This window comes from Macaca thibetana, chromosome 1, assembly GCF_024542745.1.
Source record: "Macaca thibetana thibetana isolate TM-01 chromosome 1, ASM2454274v1, whole genome shotgun sequence".
NCBI lineage: Eukaryota > Metazoa > Chordata > Mammalia > Primates > Cercopithecidae > Macaca > Macaca thibetana.
Window position 1 is genome coordinate 153,386,172 of NC_065578.1, and position 20,537 is coordinate 153,406,708.

At 40.0% G+C, this 20,537-nt stretch overlaps 1 protein-coding gene across 2 annotated transcripts in view; it reads right to left on the reverse strand.

Moving 5' to 3' along the window:
* Positions 1 to 580: 580 nt before the first annotated feature.
* Positions 581 to 20,537, reverse strand: part of HSD11B1 (hydroxysteroid 11-beta dehydrogenase 1) — a 949,596-nt gene continuing 929,639 nt past the window's right edge. For both annotated transcript variants that reach the window (XM_050781468.1, XM_050781458.1), the window contains 2 exons: positions 2,599 to 2,742; positions 581 to 1,138 (listed from right to left, as the gene is read on the reverse strand). In XM_050781468.1, coding sequence (XP_050637425.1) covers positions 921 to 1,138; positions 2,599 to 2,742 — 362 coding nt within the window. In that variant the 3' untranslated portion in view covers positions 581 to 920. The remainder of the gene's footprint in view (positions 1,139 to 2,598; positions 2,743 to 20,537) is intronic.

The window sequence follows — 20,537 nt, forward strand, 5'->3', positions numbered from 1 at the left end:
TGCCTTGTCCCTTTTTTTCTTAAATGCTACCAAAATTACCCAATTTGAGGGTGTCATCTCTTACTTCTTGGGCCCTGATCAATATAGGGCTTTGGTGAGTTGTTCATCTTGCTGATGTTTTGTTTCCCATTTAATCGTAGTTAGGTGATGCCTAATAAGTGCTTACTAAATATTTGTTGAATGAATAAATGTCTAAATGAGTGAGTGGCAGGATTTGAACTCCAACTCTCCCTCTCCAAACTTCCAATGTAGAGTTTAGTGTTCACATGTAACATACAGATGCTTGATGTCCTCTGAGAGCAGTAAATGGGCCATTGGGTCTGTGGCTCAAGTTTCTGGGACCTCTATTTCCTTGGGTTTGCCCTAGTTCCTTAGGCCTAGGTGTCTTCTTTCCCAGAGGAGCAATATGCAATAATATGAAGAATATCAGAAATATACAGAAAAGATAAAGACACCATATTCCCCACCAAACAAAGATTAGGGTGATTTCTTCCACTCAGGAACAGATAAAGAGTTCAGACCACAGTTTATGGTTTTAAAGAAACCATCCTGAATAAGCTCAAGTTATAGCTACCAGTTATGAATTTATAAAGTTTATGTGACCTTTATTATAATTAATATTGTATTAATCATCACATATTATTATATATAAGAGATAAATTTAATATAACTATCTGGTAATTATACCTATGTTTACTAACAATTTTATAACTGCTGGCTGCAGTGGTGCATGACATTCATTATTATTACATTTCCATTGTGCAAATGTTAGAGGAACTCCTTCCATTTGTCAGGTGTGACCCATGACTTTCATGTCTCCGGAGATACTCTGGGAAGATGTCTTCATGGACAAGAGCTCAGATAAATATGAGACAGAACAGTCCCAAAATCCCTCAGCATGCCCAGCCCTCAGGGAGTTCCTAGTTTTTTATGAATCTGTCCATATTATAGCTCGGTAAGTAGAGAAATTCCAGGATCTTCCTGCATGGATTTCTCATCAGAAGAGTGGTCCAGAGTGAGCTGTCATAATATACTTCTTCTTGACGCAGAGCTCCCCCTTTGATGATCTCAAGGGCACATTCCTCCTTTGGAGCTGCTTGCATATTGATTATCCCAGAAACTGCCTTCATGGCTGTGTCTATAGAATGACAAGGGAAGAGTAGGGTTATCCGATTAGGACAGTCTACATGATGGAAGGCCTGGAGACATCAACCACTTAGCTGTCAGGGGCTTTTGGCAGTGTTTGCTCTGCAAGCCTTACAGGCGCTATAGGGAATACATGGAGAGACTGGGTATGTTAGAGTCTGTTGGGCAAAGAGAGGCCTTAGTGTTAATAGGGGCCTTGCCTTCCTGGGTGGAGATTGATGGGAGCAGTTAGAGGTGATTACTCAGGAGATCTGAATCATGCTTCTCTCTTGGGTATTTTGGTTGGAGGCGGAGAAGTAATATGGGGGAGCAGAATGAGGATAGAAGTCTCATAATGACTCAGTAGCTAATGGGAAGTGCCAGTGGGCAAAACCAGAGTGCTGTATGATAATGACTTACTGTCTTATAAAAGGAAGAGATACTCAAGAATCCAGGCTTTTGCTCCCTTGTCACCACTTTCACTTCTCTCTCTTTCCAAGTTTTCATGTCCATCTTGTACAGCTTCTCTCTCTCTCCATTCCTTTCTTGTTTCCCTCTGGGCCTCGGTCTCTTTCTTTACTTCTCTAACTACTACTCAATTACTCTTCAAAGGGAATTTTCTTTTAATATCTGCCACATGTTTTAGATAAACTTGTATTTGGACTTAACAGAAAAGTTGTAAAAATTACATACAGTACCCCCTTATATTCCACATTTGCTCCCCCTGTTTGCAACATCACACATAACCATTGTGCAATCATTTAGGACAGGTACAATAATAGAATTGATACAATATATTAACTAAACTACAGAACTTATTTTTTCACTAATGTTCCTTTTATGTTCCTGGATCTTATCCAGGATTCCACTTAGTAGTAATTTCTTCCCATCTTTCTTCTAATCTGTGACAGTTCTTCAGCCTTTCCTTGTATCTCATGGCCTTGACACTTTTGAAGAATACTGACCAAATGTTTATAAAATGTTCCTTGATTTGGGTTTGTTCATTGTTCTCTTATGATTGGAGTAGGGTCATGTATTTTGGCAAGAACACTACAAAAATGATGTTGTGTCCTTCTCAGCACATCACATCAAAGAGTTCATGATACCAGTGTGTCTTATTACTGGTGATGCTTTTAAGAAACACAAACTTGTATTTGATAAGTCTCATATAGGAGCGTGATGGTCATTGAGTGTCCATGAGGACATAAGGTGTTCAGCAAAGGGTTAAGTGATGAATGTAGTGACACCCAGCCACCTTGGTAATCAAAATGGAAAGGAGATTCAAAGAATAGACAGAGCCTCCACTGGTGACAGAAATGCCTTTAAATGAGACAGCTAGTGCTTTCTGCATTGGTTCGTTTTTAGTGCATTACACATGCACTAAAGGAGTCGGGGAGTTCAGCACCTTTGTTTAACCACAATGGTAAGGCAGACAGTTCATCTGCAGGTAATTATTCGAAGTCTTGACCTTACCTGTGTCTATGAGGCCAAGAACACAGAGAGTGATTGATACATTGACCTTGGCCACTGAATATTCCTTTCTGATGGAGGAGAAGAACCCATCCAAAGCAAACTTGCTTGCAGAATAGGCAGCAACCATTGGATAAGCCACTTTCCCTAGATGATAGATTAAAGAAATGGGTTAATAAGGCGGCCCATTTCAGCTTCTGACAGAGCTGATCTTTATCTGTAGTAGTCTTTGTAACTCCTATGGTGTCCTTTTACCCCTTTGAGTCTTAGTTTCTCTATATTCCCCATGGAAATTATACTGCTGTATTGAATTTTGAAAAGAAGAACATTAAGGTCTCAAAGGCATGGGGTGGGATTGGGCTACAGGACAGCCTTCATTGAAGAGGGACTGTTTAGGGTTTTAGTAAAGGTGATAAACAAGCGAGGCTACAAAAGAGCCATGTAATTCCACAGCTGCTAACTCTTCCACCTCTGAACCAAGTGCTGGGGATCCAAGAGTTTGACAAGTGATCTCTGCCAACTCAGTGACCTGTTGACAATGGAAAGGGTATGTTTTACTTTCCTTACAAAGGGATTTAAAAAAACACTGTCCTGGCCAGGTGCGGTGGCTCACACCTATAATCCCAGCACTTTGAGAGGCCAAGGTGGGCAGATCACTTGAGGTCAGGAGTTCGAGACCAGCCTGACTAACATGGTGAAACTCCATCTCTACTAAAAATACAAAAATTAGCTGGGCGCACCCCTGTAGTCCTATCTACTCAGGAGGCTGAGGCCGGTGAATCGCTTGAATTTGGGAGTCGGAGGTTGCAGTGAGCTGAGATCGTGCCACCACACAGAAGCCTGGGTGACAGAGACTCCATCTCAAAAAAAACAAACAAAAAAATCCTGTGTTTGCTTTTCTACCCAAAACCACTTAAAAAAAAAAAAAAACGTTCACCAGACTGCTTAATTCTCACTCAAGTTTTTTGAAGGATATGTGAACATATGCCTAATAGGATAAAATATTATTAATACCCTTTTTAGGAGGGGAGAGTAGAAGTGACCTGAGACCCTACAGTCTTTACCGAGCATTGTTATAGCAATTACTTTAAAATCAATTGTCTGCTAATTCCAGAGTTTGGGTAATTTTAAGATTGATCTTTATTGATTTCCTTTCCTCCTAAGTATAGGTCATATTTACTATTCTTGTATGGGTGTTAATTTTTCATTGTATCCTGGATATTGTGAATGATACATTGCAGGGTGCCTGGATTCTGTCACATTCCTCCAAAGAGTGTTGATTTTTTTTTTTAAGTGACCAGTTAACTTGGGTGAAACGCTGTCTCTTGTAATAAGTATCAGCTGAAATCTCTTTTCAATTATTTGAATCTTAACTTGGCTGCCTGATTTCTGCATTGCCCATGCATTGTTCAGAGAACAACTAGAGATTTGGACAGAGCTTATGTATAGGATTCAGTGTTTCTCCACTGTGACTCTCCTTTCCAGCATATCCCCCTTTACATTCCAGCTGTTACGGTAACCCCAACCTCTTCCTTCTAGCTATTCATGTTGGCAAGATGGCAGGTTTCTATCCCAGATATGGCACTGATTGGGGCTGCCCTTAGGCATAAAGCTATACAAGTGGGAAATTCGCCTACTGTCATTTCCTTCTTCCAAGTGTCAATAACCCTCCATTTTCTATCTGCTCTTGGTTAATCTCCAGTGCTTTCAATGGTTGTTGTCGATATTTTGTCAAAAGTTTATAGTTGTAATCTGGGGAAGGATGGTCTTTCAGGTGCCACTCTGCAGTTATCAGAATTGGAATTTCTATATGTTTCAAATATAATGTGTTGTATGTCAAACCAATGAAGAAAGGATGGGTTATTTAATAAAGATGCTGAGAAAGGTGGTTAACTAATTAGAAAAAATTATGTTTGTTTTATATCATATAGCAAAAAATATTCTAGATGGAAAATTATAGTAAACAGTGTAATCTACTCAATATCCATTCCTCCTTCTTTAATAATAGAGTCTGATTTTGTTCAGGACAGCAATGTAATCATTTTAAAATTCATTATTATTACATTTCCATTGTGCAAATCTCATCTCCCTGAGATTTCCTTGCCCTAATAAGCCATGCGACGTAATAGTTCTGGCCAATGAGAAATCTAACAGATGAGTTTTCTAGGAAAGATATTGATTTCCTGATAAATTAGATGGATTCAGGTGGCATGCAACTTTTACATTTTGCCTTTCTCCTTTCCTCCTAATGAACCTCCGATATGATGGCTACAATTGTAGCAGTCAGTTTGTGAACTATAGGAAAAGCTAATGTTAATTATGGTGGAACAGAAATGTGGAATGACCTTGGATTATTGAAGACATCATGTAAGTCCACCAAAACCAGGCCTAAACTATTACCTGAGAAGAAGGAATCTCTCTTTAAGTTGCAGTGAGGTTTTTGACTTCTTTCTTTCCAACTTGGATGCCCTTTATTTCTTTCTCTTGTCTGAGTGCTCTGGCTAGAACTTCCAGTACTATGTTGAATAAAAGTGGTGAAAGTTGGCATCATTCTCTTGTTCCAAATCTTAGTGGAAAGGCTTTCAATTTTTCCTTGTTCAGTAAGATATTAGCTATAGATTTGTCATATATGGCCTTTATCATGTTGAGGTATATCCCTTCTATACCCAATTTGTTGAGGGTTTTTATCATGAAGGGATGTTGCATTTTACCAAATGCTTTTTCATTATCTACTGAAATGATCATACAGTTTTTGTCTTTGATTCTATTGATGCAATGTATCACATTTATTGATTTGCTTATATTGAACCATCCTTGCATCTTGGAGATGAATCCTACTTGGTCATGATGAATGATCCTTTAAAATGTTGTTGAGTTCTGTTTGCTAGTATTTTGTTGAGGATTTTTGCATCTGTGTTCATCAGGGATATTGGCCTGTGGTTTTCTCTTTTTTGTTGTATCTTTAGTTTCGGTTTCAATGTTGGGACACATCCTTAAAGGGAGAAGCCAGTCTCTCCTTCCCACTCCTTTGTCCTTATTGGTGTCTGAAGGTGGATGTAATGACTGTGACTCCAGACCTATCTTGGACCATGAGGTAGAAGCCACATGTTGAGGATGGCAAAACATTTAGATAGTTTATATAGAAGGAAGGAACCTTGGTGACCATGGAGCTGTCATACTCTACTGGCCCTATACTGCCTACCTTCAGACCTGATTTAAATTTTAACTTACTGATATTTTGTTTTGTTTTGTTTTTCTGAGGCAGTCTTGCTCTGTTGCCCAGACTGGAGTGCAATGGCATGATCTTGGTTCACTGCAACTTCTGCCTCCCAAGTTCAAGTGATTCTCCTGCCTCAACCTCCTGAGTAGCTGGGATTACAGGTGTGAGCTACCAAACCCAGCTAATTTTTGTATTTTTAGTAGAAACAGGATTTCGCCATGTTCGCCAGGCTGGTCTTGAACTCCTGACCTCAAGTGATCCACCTGCCTCGGCCTTCCAAAGTGTTGGAATTACAGGCATGGGCCACCATGCCCAGCCTAAATTCTAGCTTATTGAGTCCACTATTATTTTAGGTTTTCTGTATCTGACAGCTGAACTTACTTCTTATTGATAGTTATCCCCACTTCTATGCAGCCCATGTGCCAAAAGAAGGCTGACATAATTCCTAACTGTAGGTGTGAGCTTATGTAATCTATTTTATCCCATTCTTCTTACTCATGATTGATACAGGAATGGCCATGTGGCTCATTTTGGACCAATGAGACTTGAAGAAAATTTTGTTGGAGTGTCTCAAAAAGTTAGTGTTTTTCTGGAAGAGTTTCTGAGAGTAGCAATCCTTTTTTTCTTCTGACACATTTTTGTGCATTGATATGGGGGTGGGAATTGCTGCAACTATCTCATTGTCAGCCTGAGGATGAAGCCACACATGGAAGAGAGCAGAGCCAAGAGAATCACGGGGACACTGAGCTTCAGCCAAGTCAACTGTGAAGCCTGCCCTACATCTGGACTTCCAGTTATGTCAATTATTTTCCTTATTGTTTGAGACAAAAATAGATCCACATTACTTATAAGAATAGCATAGTAACTAAAAGTATGAGCTCTGGAGTCAGATGACCCAGGTGTGAATCCCAAGTATGCCAATTCTTAGCTGTAGTATGTGGATAATAATATAACCAAGCTGGAGTAACCCATGTAATATACTTAGCACAAACTCTGGCACATAGAAAGCATTCAGAAAATGCTATTATTGTTAGCAGTATTAGTATTCAAATTGGTGAGAAAAGTAGGAGCTATTCAAAAAATAATGTTGGGACAAATAGCTAGTTACTTGGAGAAAAAAAGCGGCATTCTAATAAATAAATTCAAATTAGATCACAGAGTATATGTGAAAAGTAAAAAAACTAAAATAAGCTATGGGTGAATTTCTAATCTCAAAGTTAGAGATACCTTTTAAAGCATGAAACTGGAGGCGCATATTATTAAGGAAGACATAAATAGGTTTGAATATATAAAATGTGAAAAGCTACAGTGTACTAGAAATGCTTGCCATGGCCTTCCTGCCCTCATCCCCTTCACAGAGATTTTATCTTTCTAGCCATGGAAGGTTGGCCCAGTTATCACGAATGTGAACACTGGCTTGAACACACATCATGGTCTCTCTTTCAAGAAATTGAAAGAGCGACGAAAAGATTCTGATTGCTGCTGTTGGATTTTGAATGAAAAGGTCATGTAAGGTTGGGACTGCGATAGCCATTTTCAGCCATGGAGAGGGATAAGTAAGCAGAGACAAGTATTCTGCAAAAGTAAGCAAGCATATGGAACAAACACAATAACCTCTGAAATTTATTTAGCTCTTATGTGCCAGTCTAGAGTCTAAAGGATAAATGCTCTAAGTTTCAAGGTTCATGAGTGGGAGAAGCAGGATTCAAACTAGGATTCAAATTTGACTCTAGTGGCCCACACTCTTGAACACTAGGTGGTACTTCCTCTACAGAAGCCACCGTTCTTTATATGTGTGTTTTCCAGGAGCCATGTGTTAAACCCAACTCAGGAAGAGCGTTGGTGAGGATTCTCTCTGTTTTGAGAGTTGAGTCCAAAATAGGCAAAATTTATGAATAGCAGTATTATTTTCACTTCTAAGCTGACAGATGAGGATACCCATAAATAGACAGGGCTAGTCATTCCTAGTCCCTTTGTATTCATTTCCCAGGGCTGCCATAACAAATTACCACAAACTTGGTAGCGTAAGACTACAGAAATGTGTTCTCTCACAGTACTGGAATCCAGAAGTCCAAAACTAAGTTATCAGCACAGCCATGCTTCCTCCAAAAGCTATAGCAAGGAATCCTTTTTTGTCTCTTCTAGCTTCTCATGTCTGCTGGCAGTTGGAGCTGAGTTGTGCTGACAGCTCCAGTCTCTGCCTCCATCTTCACATCACTTTCTTCTCTTCTGTCTGTCTCTTTTGCTATTCTTATAAGGTCACTTGTCATTGGATTCAGGGCCTCTCAGATAATCTGGGATGATTTCATCTTGAGATCTTAGTTACATCCTCAAGGACTTTCTATGTGTCCACTTAAGATCACGTTCACAGGATCTAGGTGGACATATCTTTTGGAGGAGGACCACCATTCAGCCCACTACGCACCCCTAGATGACAATAAAGATATTGACTATGACATTTAATGTGTTTGTCTAGGTGGCAACAGAGATGCAGAAGCAAGATATCCTGTGAAGCCATAGTCTGCATTCATAGAGCAGTTATTTTTATACCACTCATGGAGCTCATGCATCACATTGCCTATCCTTAATTATGCCTCGGGTTATGCTCAAGGTACATAGAAGAATCCTAAATGGTTTTGTAGGAGAAGGAGGTTAAATAGAGAAGAGAGAAAGTGAAAGCAGAAGAAAGGAGAGAAGTAGTGAAGGAGCCAGACATGTCAGAAGACCACCTGAAAAATTCATGACATGGATGCATGCATGGTTTAAAAAAGTTTTTTGTTGTTGTTGTTGTTATTAGAAACAGGATCTCACTCTGTCACCCACCCAGGCTGAAGTGCTAAAGCACAGTGGTGAGATCATAGCTCATCCTCCCACCCCAGCCTCCTGAGTTGCTGGGGTTACAGATGCATGCCACTGCGCTTGGCTAATTTATTTTTTATTTTTTGTAGAGATGACGTCTCACTATGTTGCACAGGCTGGCCTAAAATCCCTGGCATCAAGTGATCCTCCTGCCTTGGCCTCCCAAAGTACTAGAATTATAGGCATGAGCCACTGTGCCCAGCCTAAAAAAAAATTTTTTTTTTTTTTTTTGACGGAGTCTCATTCTGTTGCCAGGTTGAAGTGCAGTGGCGCGATCTTGGCTCACTGCAATCTATGCCTCCCGGGTTCAAGTGATTCTCTTGCATCGGACTCCTGAGTAGCTGGGACTACAGGCGCGTGGCACCATGCCTGGCTGATTTTTGTGTTTTTAGTGGAGATGGGGTCTCACTGTGTTGGCCAGAATGGTCTTAATCTCTTGATCTTGAGATCTGCCCACTTTTAGATGGTGAAAAAAATGAACTATTATGCAAGCATATAAGGTTGGACAAAGACTATTGAAAAATGATTAGCCTTTATTATGAAGACTATGCATGAGGTACACTGTAACATAATTACATATGACTATAGCTGTTGTTGACATCTCTCAGATTTTGTGACCTGCTATTGATCTGTAAATGTTTAAGCCAGTACTTAAATTCAATGCATATAAGGACCATGTGCAAATAAGGACCATTAACCTGTGGATTTGAGCTCTGCCCTCCCCCCCACCCCATTCTTCTAGTCTATTTCTGGAGTAGAGGACTGTGCTAAAGAGCTCAGTAGGAAAGAGTGGCTTTATCTATAAATGACATTCATAGTGCATTTTGAGAATGAGTGTGGGGCAGGAAAGGCATGGTGGCCTAAGCTTGTTGAACATCATCTAGGAACTCCAGGAAGAAATGGAGAGAGGTCTTTGGAAGAGGCTAAAGTCCCACAATGACAGCTGGGTGAGCAGTCACTGAATTATGAATTAAGTCTCTTTAAAACCCAAACTGGCATGACTAAGGAAAACATGTATTTCAAATCTAAACTGGATGCTTAGGTGAAGAAATATATTGGACTATCAGGAAACTCCACCTGGAGGAGGTAGGTTGTAAATTCTACTTGATGAAAGGAAGTACATGAAGGACCAGGGAGGTGGAAGAATGGCTTGTACAAAAATTAGAGGCAGGAGTTAGATAGACAGTGAGAAGCTAGTCAGACAAGGAAACTAATAGCAAAGTTTATTGTATTTATTCTTTTACAATAGTACAGACTTATGAACACTTATCCAAAACTCTTAGAGTCAGATGTATTATGGAAATTAAATTTATTTTTGGATTTTAGATGGTGGTATGGGCATATAATAGATATTACATTGCATCTCCAGTAGGGTTGGAGGAGGCAGCCTGTATGAGAACATGTTATTATTTCTGCACTAAAACATCGGAAAGTTAATACTGAGATAAAGGAAGGATTTACGTAGCCTCACTTCAGTTCAGTTTAATTCATTAGGCAGATTTAATTATGCAAAGAAAATCCTTAGTTTTTGGAGTTTTATTATTGTTTCCATTTGTTTTCCCATAGCCTTTTTGGATTTTGGAATTGCAGATAACGATTGCGAACCAGTCTAGGCTCACTAAAGGAAATCTGGAATATATATATTTTTTAAAAAAAGGCAGAAAAAAAATGAAGAGAAGAGAGAAAAATCTTCCAGGTTCTAGTACCAAACAACCTTGGTGCATTTAATTAAAGTCTATTTCTATTCACAAGTCTGTTCTTAAACATTTTTTCCACATAGTGCGAATTAGCTTGTGTGAGGAAATCCCTACGTTCTGCTCTATGTAAACTATATTTAGAAGTTTCAGAAAGCTGAAAAGGGCAAAATCTCTCTAAAAATCTAGATCTTTATTTTTTAAAAAAGGTTCCATGAGTCAAAAGGCCTGGTCAAAGTGGAGTAAACAACATGTAACAGGATGTTAAAATTTGACTTTTTCTGCTTTAGTTTCAGCTGAGGTTCAAAGGCTGAGAACATCACAGTAATTGGCAAAGGCTTCCACGTTCTGAAGGGAGGTTCCAGACCACCTGTGCACTAACAGGGAACATGGAAACACAAACAAACATCCCAAGGAAATAAAGGGGCTGACACTGGGAGGCCAGAGAGGATGGGAGTTAGGGAGAAGAAATTAGCAATGTCTCATTGATCTTCCTAAAAGAAGGCATGGGGGATTTTCCTCACGTCAATCTTTGTGAGAGTGACTTCAAAGAGACCTCAGAGAGCTTGTCCCAAAGAGTTTGATGAGCAACAAAGGGGACTGGGGTCTGACTCAATCTGAGAGGCCATGGCTATGGGCAAAGCCATTGCATAGCCCAAATTGTGTCACACCTATGGAAACTCTCCCTTGTAGGTGGACCTGAAATCCAGCCCACACTCTGCTCACCAGCCTGTGGGCCTTGTCCCAGGACCTATCCCTTCTCTTCTGGAGCCACTTCCAATTCTGCCCAAAAGGACAGCCTGAAGTGGTGAGTGCATTCTCTTATATTCCCACTGTAATCTCAGGGCCCAAAGGAAATAACATAAGCAACTGCTGCCCAAACCACAAGAAGAATTACTAGTATTCCAGAAAGGGCCTCCAAAGAATCCACAAAAGCATGCAATGCAAGAGTCAGATTTGAACATCCACCAAGGGGTCAGAGAGCATGAGTTCTGAATGTCAAGAGAAGACCAATGTGTTAGCTGGGTGCCAGCCAAATAAGACCTTTCCTACTCCTTATCCTCTTCCCTGCATTCTCCCTTTTCCTTTAACCCAAGACAGGCTAGATGGGGTCAAGGAGTGGGGAGGAGGTGAGGAAAGAGAGGAAAGAACAAACACATTTCCTACCAACAGCAGGTTCCAGCTTAGCAAGGGGAGAAGCTTTGGTTAAAGTTAAATTGCACATGACTAGACATTTTACCTATTCAGAAATGAGACTATTCTGGGGACTGGAGGCAGCCATAGGATTTTTTACTAACCTGGAGTAACCAGAAAAGTATTACCATCTGCCCTAGCTCATGTCCAGGCTCAGGGAGGACCTGCCCACAGAACAGGTTTGAACAGGCAGTGGGAGGAAAGAATCAACTTGTTTTCTGATTGTACCCTGTGAGATCCACTTGTTGGACTGCCAGTTTTTTAAAAAAAGATGTGCTAGTGTATGTGTTCAATTAAATAAAATTAATAAGTAAATAAATGCACTGTTCTAATATGCATGAAGCAGTCATGGAATTGAGGGGGTCGGAAGCCTGAGCGTTTCTACCCAAGGTTAAGTTTTGGCTTATGTGGGAGGGTGGGGCCATCACAGCAGAAGAGAAAGATGGCAGCTAGCTTTCTGGGAAGTTTTAGAACACTAAGAAACAGAGCTATGGTGACTATATTTTCTGAAGCAAAATATGGGACACAGAGTCTTAGAAGGATGAAGGCAGATATGATGATAAGTGGGACAGAATGTTTGTAATTAGCTCTGTCCCAGAAATGCTGGGACTCAGCCACTGTAGAAACAGTAAGAGCCAGAGCTGGCAAAGAAACCACGTACTGAGCCTTGTTAGCTGAGTAGAAGAGGTCAAAAGGAGGCCTACGTGCTTTCGCTCATCCTCTCTCTACCCTCCATCCCTAACGGTCTTGCTGATATTTTGAAATGATTACCAATTCAAAGGTGGATTTTAGACTGCTTTAATTGATTGCTCAGAAGGGAGTGCACAAGGATTGAAAAACTTCACTCCTGCCTGCCTTCACACTTTTAGGGCAACCCCAGGCAAATGAAGGAGCGCAAATTTGAGGTGCATCAGGCCTAAATGGCTTCAAGGCCAGAGAGTCATCCTGGATCCTGCCCCCCATTTTTCCCAGCTCTTCCTAAAAATCCTTGCTCAGTTGAGACCCTCATGGTCTAAACTCTTTAGTTGTTTGGATTGAGTTGGGCTCTCAAGATAAATCCACCTATCTTCTCCATACCCCAGAAGACCTGAGGTGTCATCATAAGTATTGAGACATCCCACAATCCAGTGATAATTGAAGCAATGCAGTGAATGGATGTATCCAGGGAAAGTGTGTTGAGTGAAAAGAGAAGAGGGTTTAGGATAGAAGAATCCTGAGGAAACCAACAATTAAGGTTGGAGAGTTGCCAAGAAACCTAAGAGACTGAGAGGGGACAGTTAAGGTGGCCAGAGAAAACCCAGGGCAATGTTTTGGCTGATCACTAGGAAAGAGCATATGGTGTTGAAACAGCACAAAATGTAGCAGAGATAAATAAGATAAAACTTGTTACTAAATTTCACAAGGTGACTTTGGCAAGAATATTTCTATGCAGGTATGGGGCCTGTTGACAGGATGTAAAATGGAGTTCTTCCTAAAGTCTCAGAGTATCAGCACATCTTCTAAGGCAAGAATAAAAGAATAGATTTGAAGAACATCCACGGTTGAAGGGTGGGCCCAAACCAGTTCTGCCTGCATTGCCTAATCACCCATGCCTAGCCTAAATCACCCTTGGATAAGAGAGAGTTCTCAGTGTCTTGTGCCTATATCCACCGATGCTCAGGGCAGTTTCATCCCTCTCCTCTTAAGCCACATGAGAGGGCCCTCAACAGCATTATTTGGAGAACTTTTAATATGTCCCCTGGAGTTCAGGGACTGGAATTTGACTCACATCTAAAGTCTAAAGGCAACAGGGAGGGCTGGAACTGCCCTTGCTTGAGAACAAAGCTGAGTGCACTGTGGGATCAACCATGTAGTCCAAGAATTGACTTCTCAGAGGCCCAGTGTGGATCCTGTGGATGGGGGCTCGCCTGGGGTCACCTGCCCAGGGATGGTGGGGTAGACTGGGCCAAGTGGGCTGGGCCGATTGAAGCCTAGGAGCTGAGGAGAAAGCTGAACTGAAAGTAATGAGCTAGAGAAGGCATTGCTCACACAAAGGGAACTGCAGGGAGAATGGGCAGCAGCGGTGGTGTCTCCTGCAGGGGATCTCCGAAGAACCCAGAAAAAGCCCCACAAAATTCACTCTCATACTTCCTCCAAGTCACTAGACTCCCAGGATGGGGAATTATTATTATTATTATTATTTTTTCTCTTGAAATAATTTTAAACTTAAGGAAAAGTTGCAAGAATAGTACACACAACCTATTTTTTTTTTTTCTGCTGAGCCATTTGAGGGTAATAGCTGTAATTGAGGTCATTGCTGACCTCATGTCCCATCTCCCCCAAATACTTAGTGTTCATTTCTTACACAGAAGGACACTGTCCTACATAATCACAATACAGTCATCAAAATGAGGGAATTTATTAGTTTCCTAGGGCTGTCATAACAAATTACCACAAACTGGGTGGCTTAAGACAACAGAAATTTATTCTCTCACAGTGCTGGAGTCAAGAAGTCTGAAATCAATGTGTTGGCAGGGCCGCATTCCCCCCAAAGGCTCTAAGAGAGAGTGCTTCCTTGCCTTTTCCAGCTTCTGGTGGCCGCCGGCATTCCTTGTGGCTATGTCACAATCTCTACTTTCCATCTTTACATGGCCTTTTCTTCTCTCTGTCTGTGTCTTCTCTTCCTCTGACTCTATAAGGACATTTGGCAGTGGATTAAGAGCCCACTTGGCTAATCCAGGATGATCTCATCACAAGATCCTTAACTTAATTACATCTGCAAGGACCCTTTGTCCAAATAAGGTTGCATTCACAGGTTCAGGCAGGTAGGATGTAGATATATCTTTTTGGGGGCCACTGTTAAACCCAGTACAGTAACACTGATGTATCCATGTTATCTAATCCACAGACCCTGTTCAAATTTTGTCATGTGTCCCAATAATACCCTTTATAGCAAAAGGATCCAATCGAGGATCATGTGTTGGTATTTAGTTGTCATGACTCTTCAGTTGCCTTTGCTCTGCAACGATTCTGCAGTCTTTCCTTTATTTTCATGACCTTGGCACTGTTGGAGAGTACAGCCAGTTATTTTGTACAAGCTGATATGCTGAAGCTGGCTCATACTAGATTGTGAGAGCTGGTGGTTAAATGTTTATAAATTTTGCAAGCAAGAGAATGTCATGTGGATATGGTCATCATGGGAGTGTTGATTCCATGGAAAGGCTACAAATCAGGGCTTTTGATTCTTCCTTTCTGGGTAGCTTGTTGTTAAACATTTACTAGCGCACTATTGATGAATGTCCCTCAGTTTGGATTTGTCTGGTGTTTCCTCATGATTTGATTCAGGTTATGCATTTTGGCAGGTTCACAGAAGTAACTTGTGTTCTTCACATTGCACCCCATCAAGTGATACATGTTTTCAATTTATTCCATTACTGGTGATGTTATTTAACCACGATCATTTGATTCAGGTGCCGTCTATCAGGTTTCTCTTCTGTAAAATTACTCTTTTCCTCCTCGTAATCAGTAAGTTTTTTTTCGTTTTTGTTTTTGTTTTTGTTTTCTGGTGGTACTTTAAAAAAAACCTATCTTAACCATTTTTTTAAAATTATACTTTAAGTTCTGGGGTACATGTGCACCACGTGCAGGTTTGTTACATAGGTATACATGAACCATGTTGGTTTGCTGCACCCATCAACTAGTCATTTACATTAGGGATTTCTCCTAATGCTATCCCTCCCCCAGCCAATCTAGAACTAGAAATACCATTTGACCCAGCAATCCTTTATAAGGATTATAAATCATGCTACTATAAAGACACATGCACACGTATGTTTATTGCGGCACTATTCACAATAGCAAAGACTTGGAACCAACTCAAATGTCCATCAATGATAGACTGGATTAAGAAAATGTGGCACATATACAACATGGAATACTATGCAGCCATAAAAAAGGATGAGTTCATGTCCTTTGCAGGGACATGGATGAAGCTGGAAATCATCATTCTCAGCAAACGATCACGAGGACAGAAAACCAAACACTGCATGTTCTCACTCATAAGTGGCAGTTGAACAATGAGAATACATGGACACTGGGAGGGGAACATCACACACCGGGGCCTATCTTAACCAGTTTTAAGCAGACAGTTCAAGGGCATTCAGTACATTCATATTATTATGCAACCATCACCGCCATCCATCTCCAGAACTCTTTTCATGTAGCAAAACTAACTATACCCATTAAACAATAACTCCGCATTCTCTCCTTCCCCAGCCCCTGGCAACCACCCTTCTACTTTTGACTTTGTATAACTTTCACCATCCTAAGAACTTCATGTAAGTGGAATCATACAGTTTCCTCCAATTGCAAACCAACACCAGAGGGTTCGTTCTCTTTCTGTGGCTGGCTTATTTCCCTTTGCGTGATGTCCTCAAGGTCCTGCCATGTTGTAGCATGTGTCAGAATTTCTTTTCTTTTAAAGATTGAATAATATTTCATTGTATATACATACTACATTTTGCTTATCCATTCATCTGCCAATAGACACTTGGGTTGCTAATAGTGAAACATACAGTGTTTTCGCTATTATGAATACTGTTCGTGTGAACATGGATGTACAAGTATCTCTTTGAGACCCTGCTTTCTTTTCTTTTCTTTTCTTTTCTTTTCTTTTCTTTTCTTTTCTTTTCTTTTCTTTTCTTTTCTTTTCTTTTCTTTTCTTTCCTTTCCTTTCCTTTCCTTTCCTTTCCTTTCCCTTTCCTTTTCCTTTCTTTTCTTTTCTCTTTTCTTTTCTTTTTTTGAGATGGAGTCTCACTGTGTCACCCAGCCTGGAGTGCAGTGGCGCAATCTCGGCTCACTGCAACCTCCGCCTCCCAGGTTCAAGCGATTCTCCGCCTCAGCCTCCTGAGAAGCTGGGATTACAGACGCCTGCCACCATGCCCAGCTAATTTTTGTATTTTTAGTAGGGACAGGGTTTCACCATATTAGCCACGCTGGTCTTGAACTCCTGACCTCAGGTGATCCACCTGCCTTGGCCTCCTGAAGTGCTGGGATTACAGGCATGAGCCACCGCACCCGGCCTCCTGCTTTCAGTTCTTCTATGTATATGCCCAGAACTAGAATTGCTGGATCACATGATAATTCTATTTTAAATTTTCTGAGGTACTGCCATACTGTTTTTCATAGTGACTGTACTATTTTACATTCCAATCAACAGTACACAGCATTCCAATTTCCCCACATTCTCACCAATACTTGCTATTTCTGTTTTTTTTTTTTGAGGGGTGTGGGGGATAGTAGCCATCCTAGTGCTGTGAGGTGGTATCTCATTGTTGTTTCAATTTGCATTTCCTTAATGATTAATGATGTTTAGCATCTCTTCATGTGCTTACTGGCCACTTGTTTGTCTTTGGTAAGATGTTTATTCAAGTCCTTTGCCCATTAAATTTTTAAAAAAATTTAAGTTGATACATAATATTTGTATATAGTTATGGGGTACCTGTGATATTGTTACATCCATAGAATATGTAATGATCAAGTAAGGGTATTTAAGATATCCATCATCACAAGTATTTATTATTTTTGTGTTGAGAACATTTCAAGTCCTTACTTATTTTGAAATGTACAATACACAGTTACTAACTATAGTCACTCTACTATTGAACAATAGAAATTATTCCTTCTAACTGCATGTTTGTAATCAGTAACCAACCCCTCTTCACCCTCCTGCCCACATGCTGACATCCTTCTCAGTCTCTGTTAACTATCATTCTAGTCTCTACCTTCATGAGATAAACCTTTTTAGTTCCCTTATATGAGTGAGTTCATGCAGTGTTTGTCTTTCTGTGTCTGACTTATTTCATTTAGCATAATGACTTTCAGTTCCATCCACATTACTGCAAATGAATGGAGTTGCATATATCTCTTTGATATATTGATTTTCTTTCTTTTTTCTTTTTTCTTTTTTTTTGAGATGGAGTCTAACCTCTTGCCCAGGCTGAAGTGCAGCGGCACGATCTTGGCTCACTGCAACCTCTGCCTCCTGTCTCAGCCTCCCAAGTAGCTATAATCCCAAGTAGCTGGATTACAGGCATAGGCCACCACACCCGGCTAATTTTTGTATTTCTAGTAGAGGCGGGGTTTCACCATGTTGGCCAGGCTGGTCTTTAACTCCTGACCTCAAGTGATCCGTCCACCCCGGCCTCCCAAAGTGCTGGGATTAGAGGCATGATCCATTTCACCTGGCCAATTTGCTGTCTCTTGGATAAATACCCAATAATAGGATTGCTGTATCATATGATAGTTCTATTTTTAGTTTTTTTGAGAAATCTCCAACCTGTTGTCTATAGTGACTGCAATAATTTACATTCCCACCAACAGTATATAAGAGTTCCCTTTTCTCTGCATCCACACTAGTATCTGTTATGTTTTGTCTTTCTGATAATAGCAATTTGATAAGATGATATCTCATTGTAGTTTTAATTTGAATTTCTTTTTTTTTTTTTTTTTTTTTTTTGAGATGCAGTCTCGCTCTGTCGCCCAGGCTGGAGTGCAGTGGCCTGATCTCAGCTCACTGCAAGCTCCGCCTCCCGGGTTCACGCCATTCTCCTGCCTCAGCCTCCCGAGTAGCTGGGACTACAGGCGCCCGCCACCTCGCCCGGCTAGTTTTTTGTAGTTTTAGTAGAGACGGGGTTTCACTGTGTTCACCAGGATGGTCTCGATCTCCTGACCTCGTGATCCACCCGTCTCGGCCTCCCAAAGTGCTGGGATTACAGGCTTGAGCCACCGCGCCCGGCCGAATTTCTTGATGATTAGTGACGTTGAGCATTTTTCATATACTTGTTAACCATTTATACGTTGTATGTCTTTTTTTGAGAAATGTCTGTTCAGGTCTTTTGCCCATTTTAAAAACACATAGTTTTTTTTCCTATTGAGTTATTTGGGTACCTTGTATATTCTGGATATTAGTCCTTGTCAGATGGATATTTTGCAAATATTTTCTTCCATCAACCAGGTTGTCTTTTCACTTTGTTGATTGTTTCCTTTGCTATGCTGAAGGTTTTTAGTTTAATATAGTCCTCTTTGTCTATTTTTGTTTTTGTTGCCTGTGCTCTTGGGGCCTTAGTCATAAAATATTTGCCTAGACCAATGTCATGGAGTGTTCTTCCTACATTTTCTTCTGGTTCATAGTTTCAGGTCTTACGTTTAAGTCTTTAATCTGTCATGCATTAATTTTTGTATATGGTGAGAGATAGAGATCTAATTTCATTCTTCTGCATATGAATGTTTAGTTTTTCCAGCACCATTTATTGAAGAGACTGTCCTTTCCCCAGTGCATGTTCTTGGTGCCTTTGTTGAAAATCACTTGGCTGCAAATACATGTGTTTATTTCTGGGCTCTCTATTCTTGTCCATTGTTCTGTCTATTTTCATACCAATACCATGCTGTTTTGGTTACTATAGCCTTTAATATATTTTCAAGTCAGGTAATGTATTACTTGCAGTTTTGCTTAGGATTGCTTTGGCTATTTGGATCCCTACAAATTTTGGTTTTTTTTTTTTTTTCTATTTCTGTGAAAAATGTCATTGGTATTTTGATAGGAATTGTACTGAATCTATAGATTGCTCTTGGTATTATGGTCATTTTAACATTAATTTATTCTAATCCGTGAGCATGGCATATATTTCCATTTGTTTGTGTCCTCTTCCATTTCTTTAATGGGTGTTTTATAGTTTTTCCTGTAGAGGTCTTTCACCTCCTTGATTAAATTTATTCCTAGTTTTTTTTTTTTTTTTTTTTTTCTGTAGCTATTGTAATTGGGATTGCTTTCTTGACTTTTTTTTTTTTTCCAGATTGATTGCTGTTAGCATATGGGGACACTGTTGATTTTTGTATGTTGATTTTGTATACTGCAACTTTATTGAACTTGTTTATCAGTTATAAGAGTTTTTTTGTGTAGTGTTTAGGCTTTTCTGATTATAAAATCATGTCACGTGAATGAGTGAAAATTTGACTTCCTGTTTTCCAGTTTGGATGTCTTTTATTTCTTTCTCTTGCCTGATTGCCCTGGCTAGGACTTCCCGTACTGTGTTGAATAAGAGTGGTGAAAGTGGGCATCCTTGTTTAGTTCCAATTATTAGAGGAAAGGTTTCCAGTTTTCCCCATTCAGCATGATGTTAGCTGTGGGTCTGTCATATATCCTTTGCCCATTTTTGAATCAGGTCGTTTGTGGTGTTTTTGGTTGTTGTTGCACAGGGGGTAGTACTTTGAGACTATGTAAATATCCTCTTCCTTGTTTAACTTTCACCCACTAGTTTTAGCATCTTTTGTTGCTTCCTGGCTGAATTATTACAATTATGGTTACCAGATGGTGATTTTCTAAGTTCATCATTTCTTATTTGTTGGCTTTCATGAAAAATCCTTCCCCCCTCTTGATTTATTTATTCATGAAAAATCCTTCCCCTCTCTTGATTTATTTATTCGTGCATTTATTTATGACTTTATGGATTTATTTCCTGTTTTTGCAGTGGGTGATAATCTGTTACTATTATTTATTTTGATGCCCCAAATGGTTCTAGGTTTGGCTAATGGGATCCCTTTAAAGTTAGCTTCTGTGTCCTAGTAGTGTGTGCCTATTATCCTTTGAGCAGTTCTGTACTTACTGGCAGAACAAGATTTTCAGGCTTATCTTGTACCTTTCTTGCCACTGCCCTGGAATCAATCATTTCTCTAAGAAGTCTCGGTGGTTTTTTCTTTTTTCTTTTTTTTTAGTGGAGAATGATATTTAGAAAACAAGATCTGGGCACCAAGTGTGCTCCCAGGTCCTGTCAGTGGACAGAGTGAGCGAATACATGCATGTATATATAGACACACATCTATATTTATATATCTGTCCATGTATATTAAACAACTATTAATTCATACCCACACTTCCAATTGCAATCCAACACTAGAGGATTCATTCTCATTTTCTTCCCTTTCATATTGTAACATTG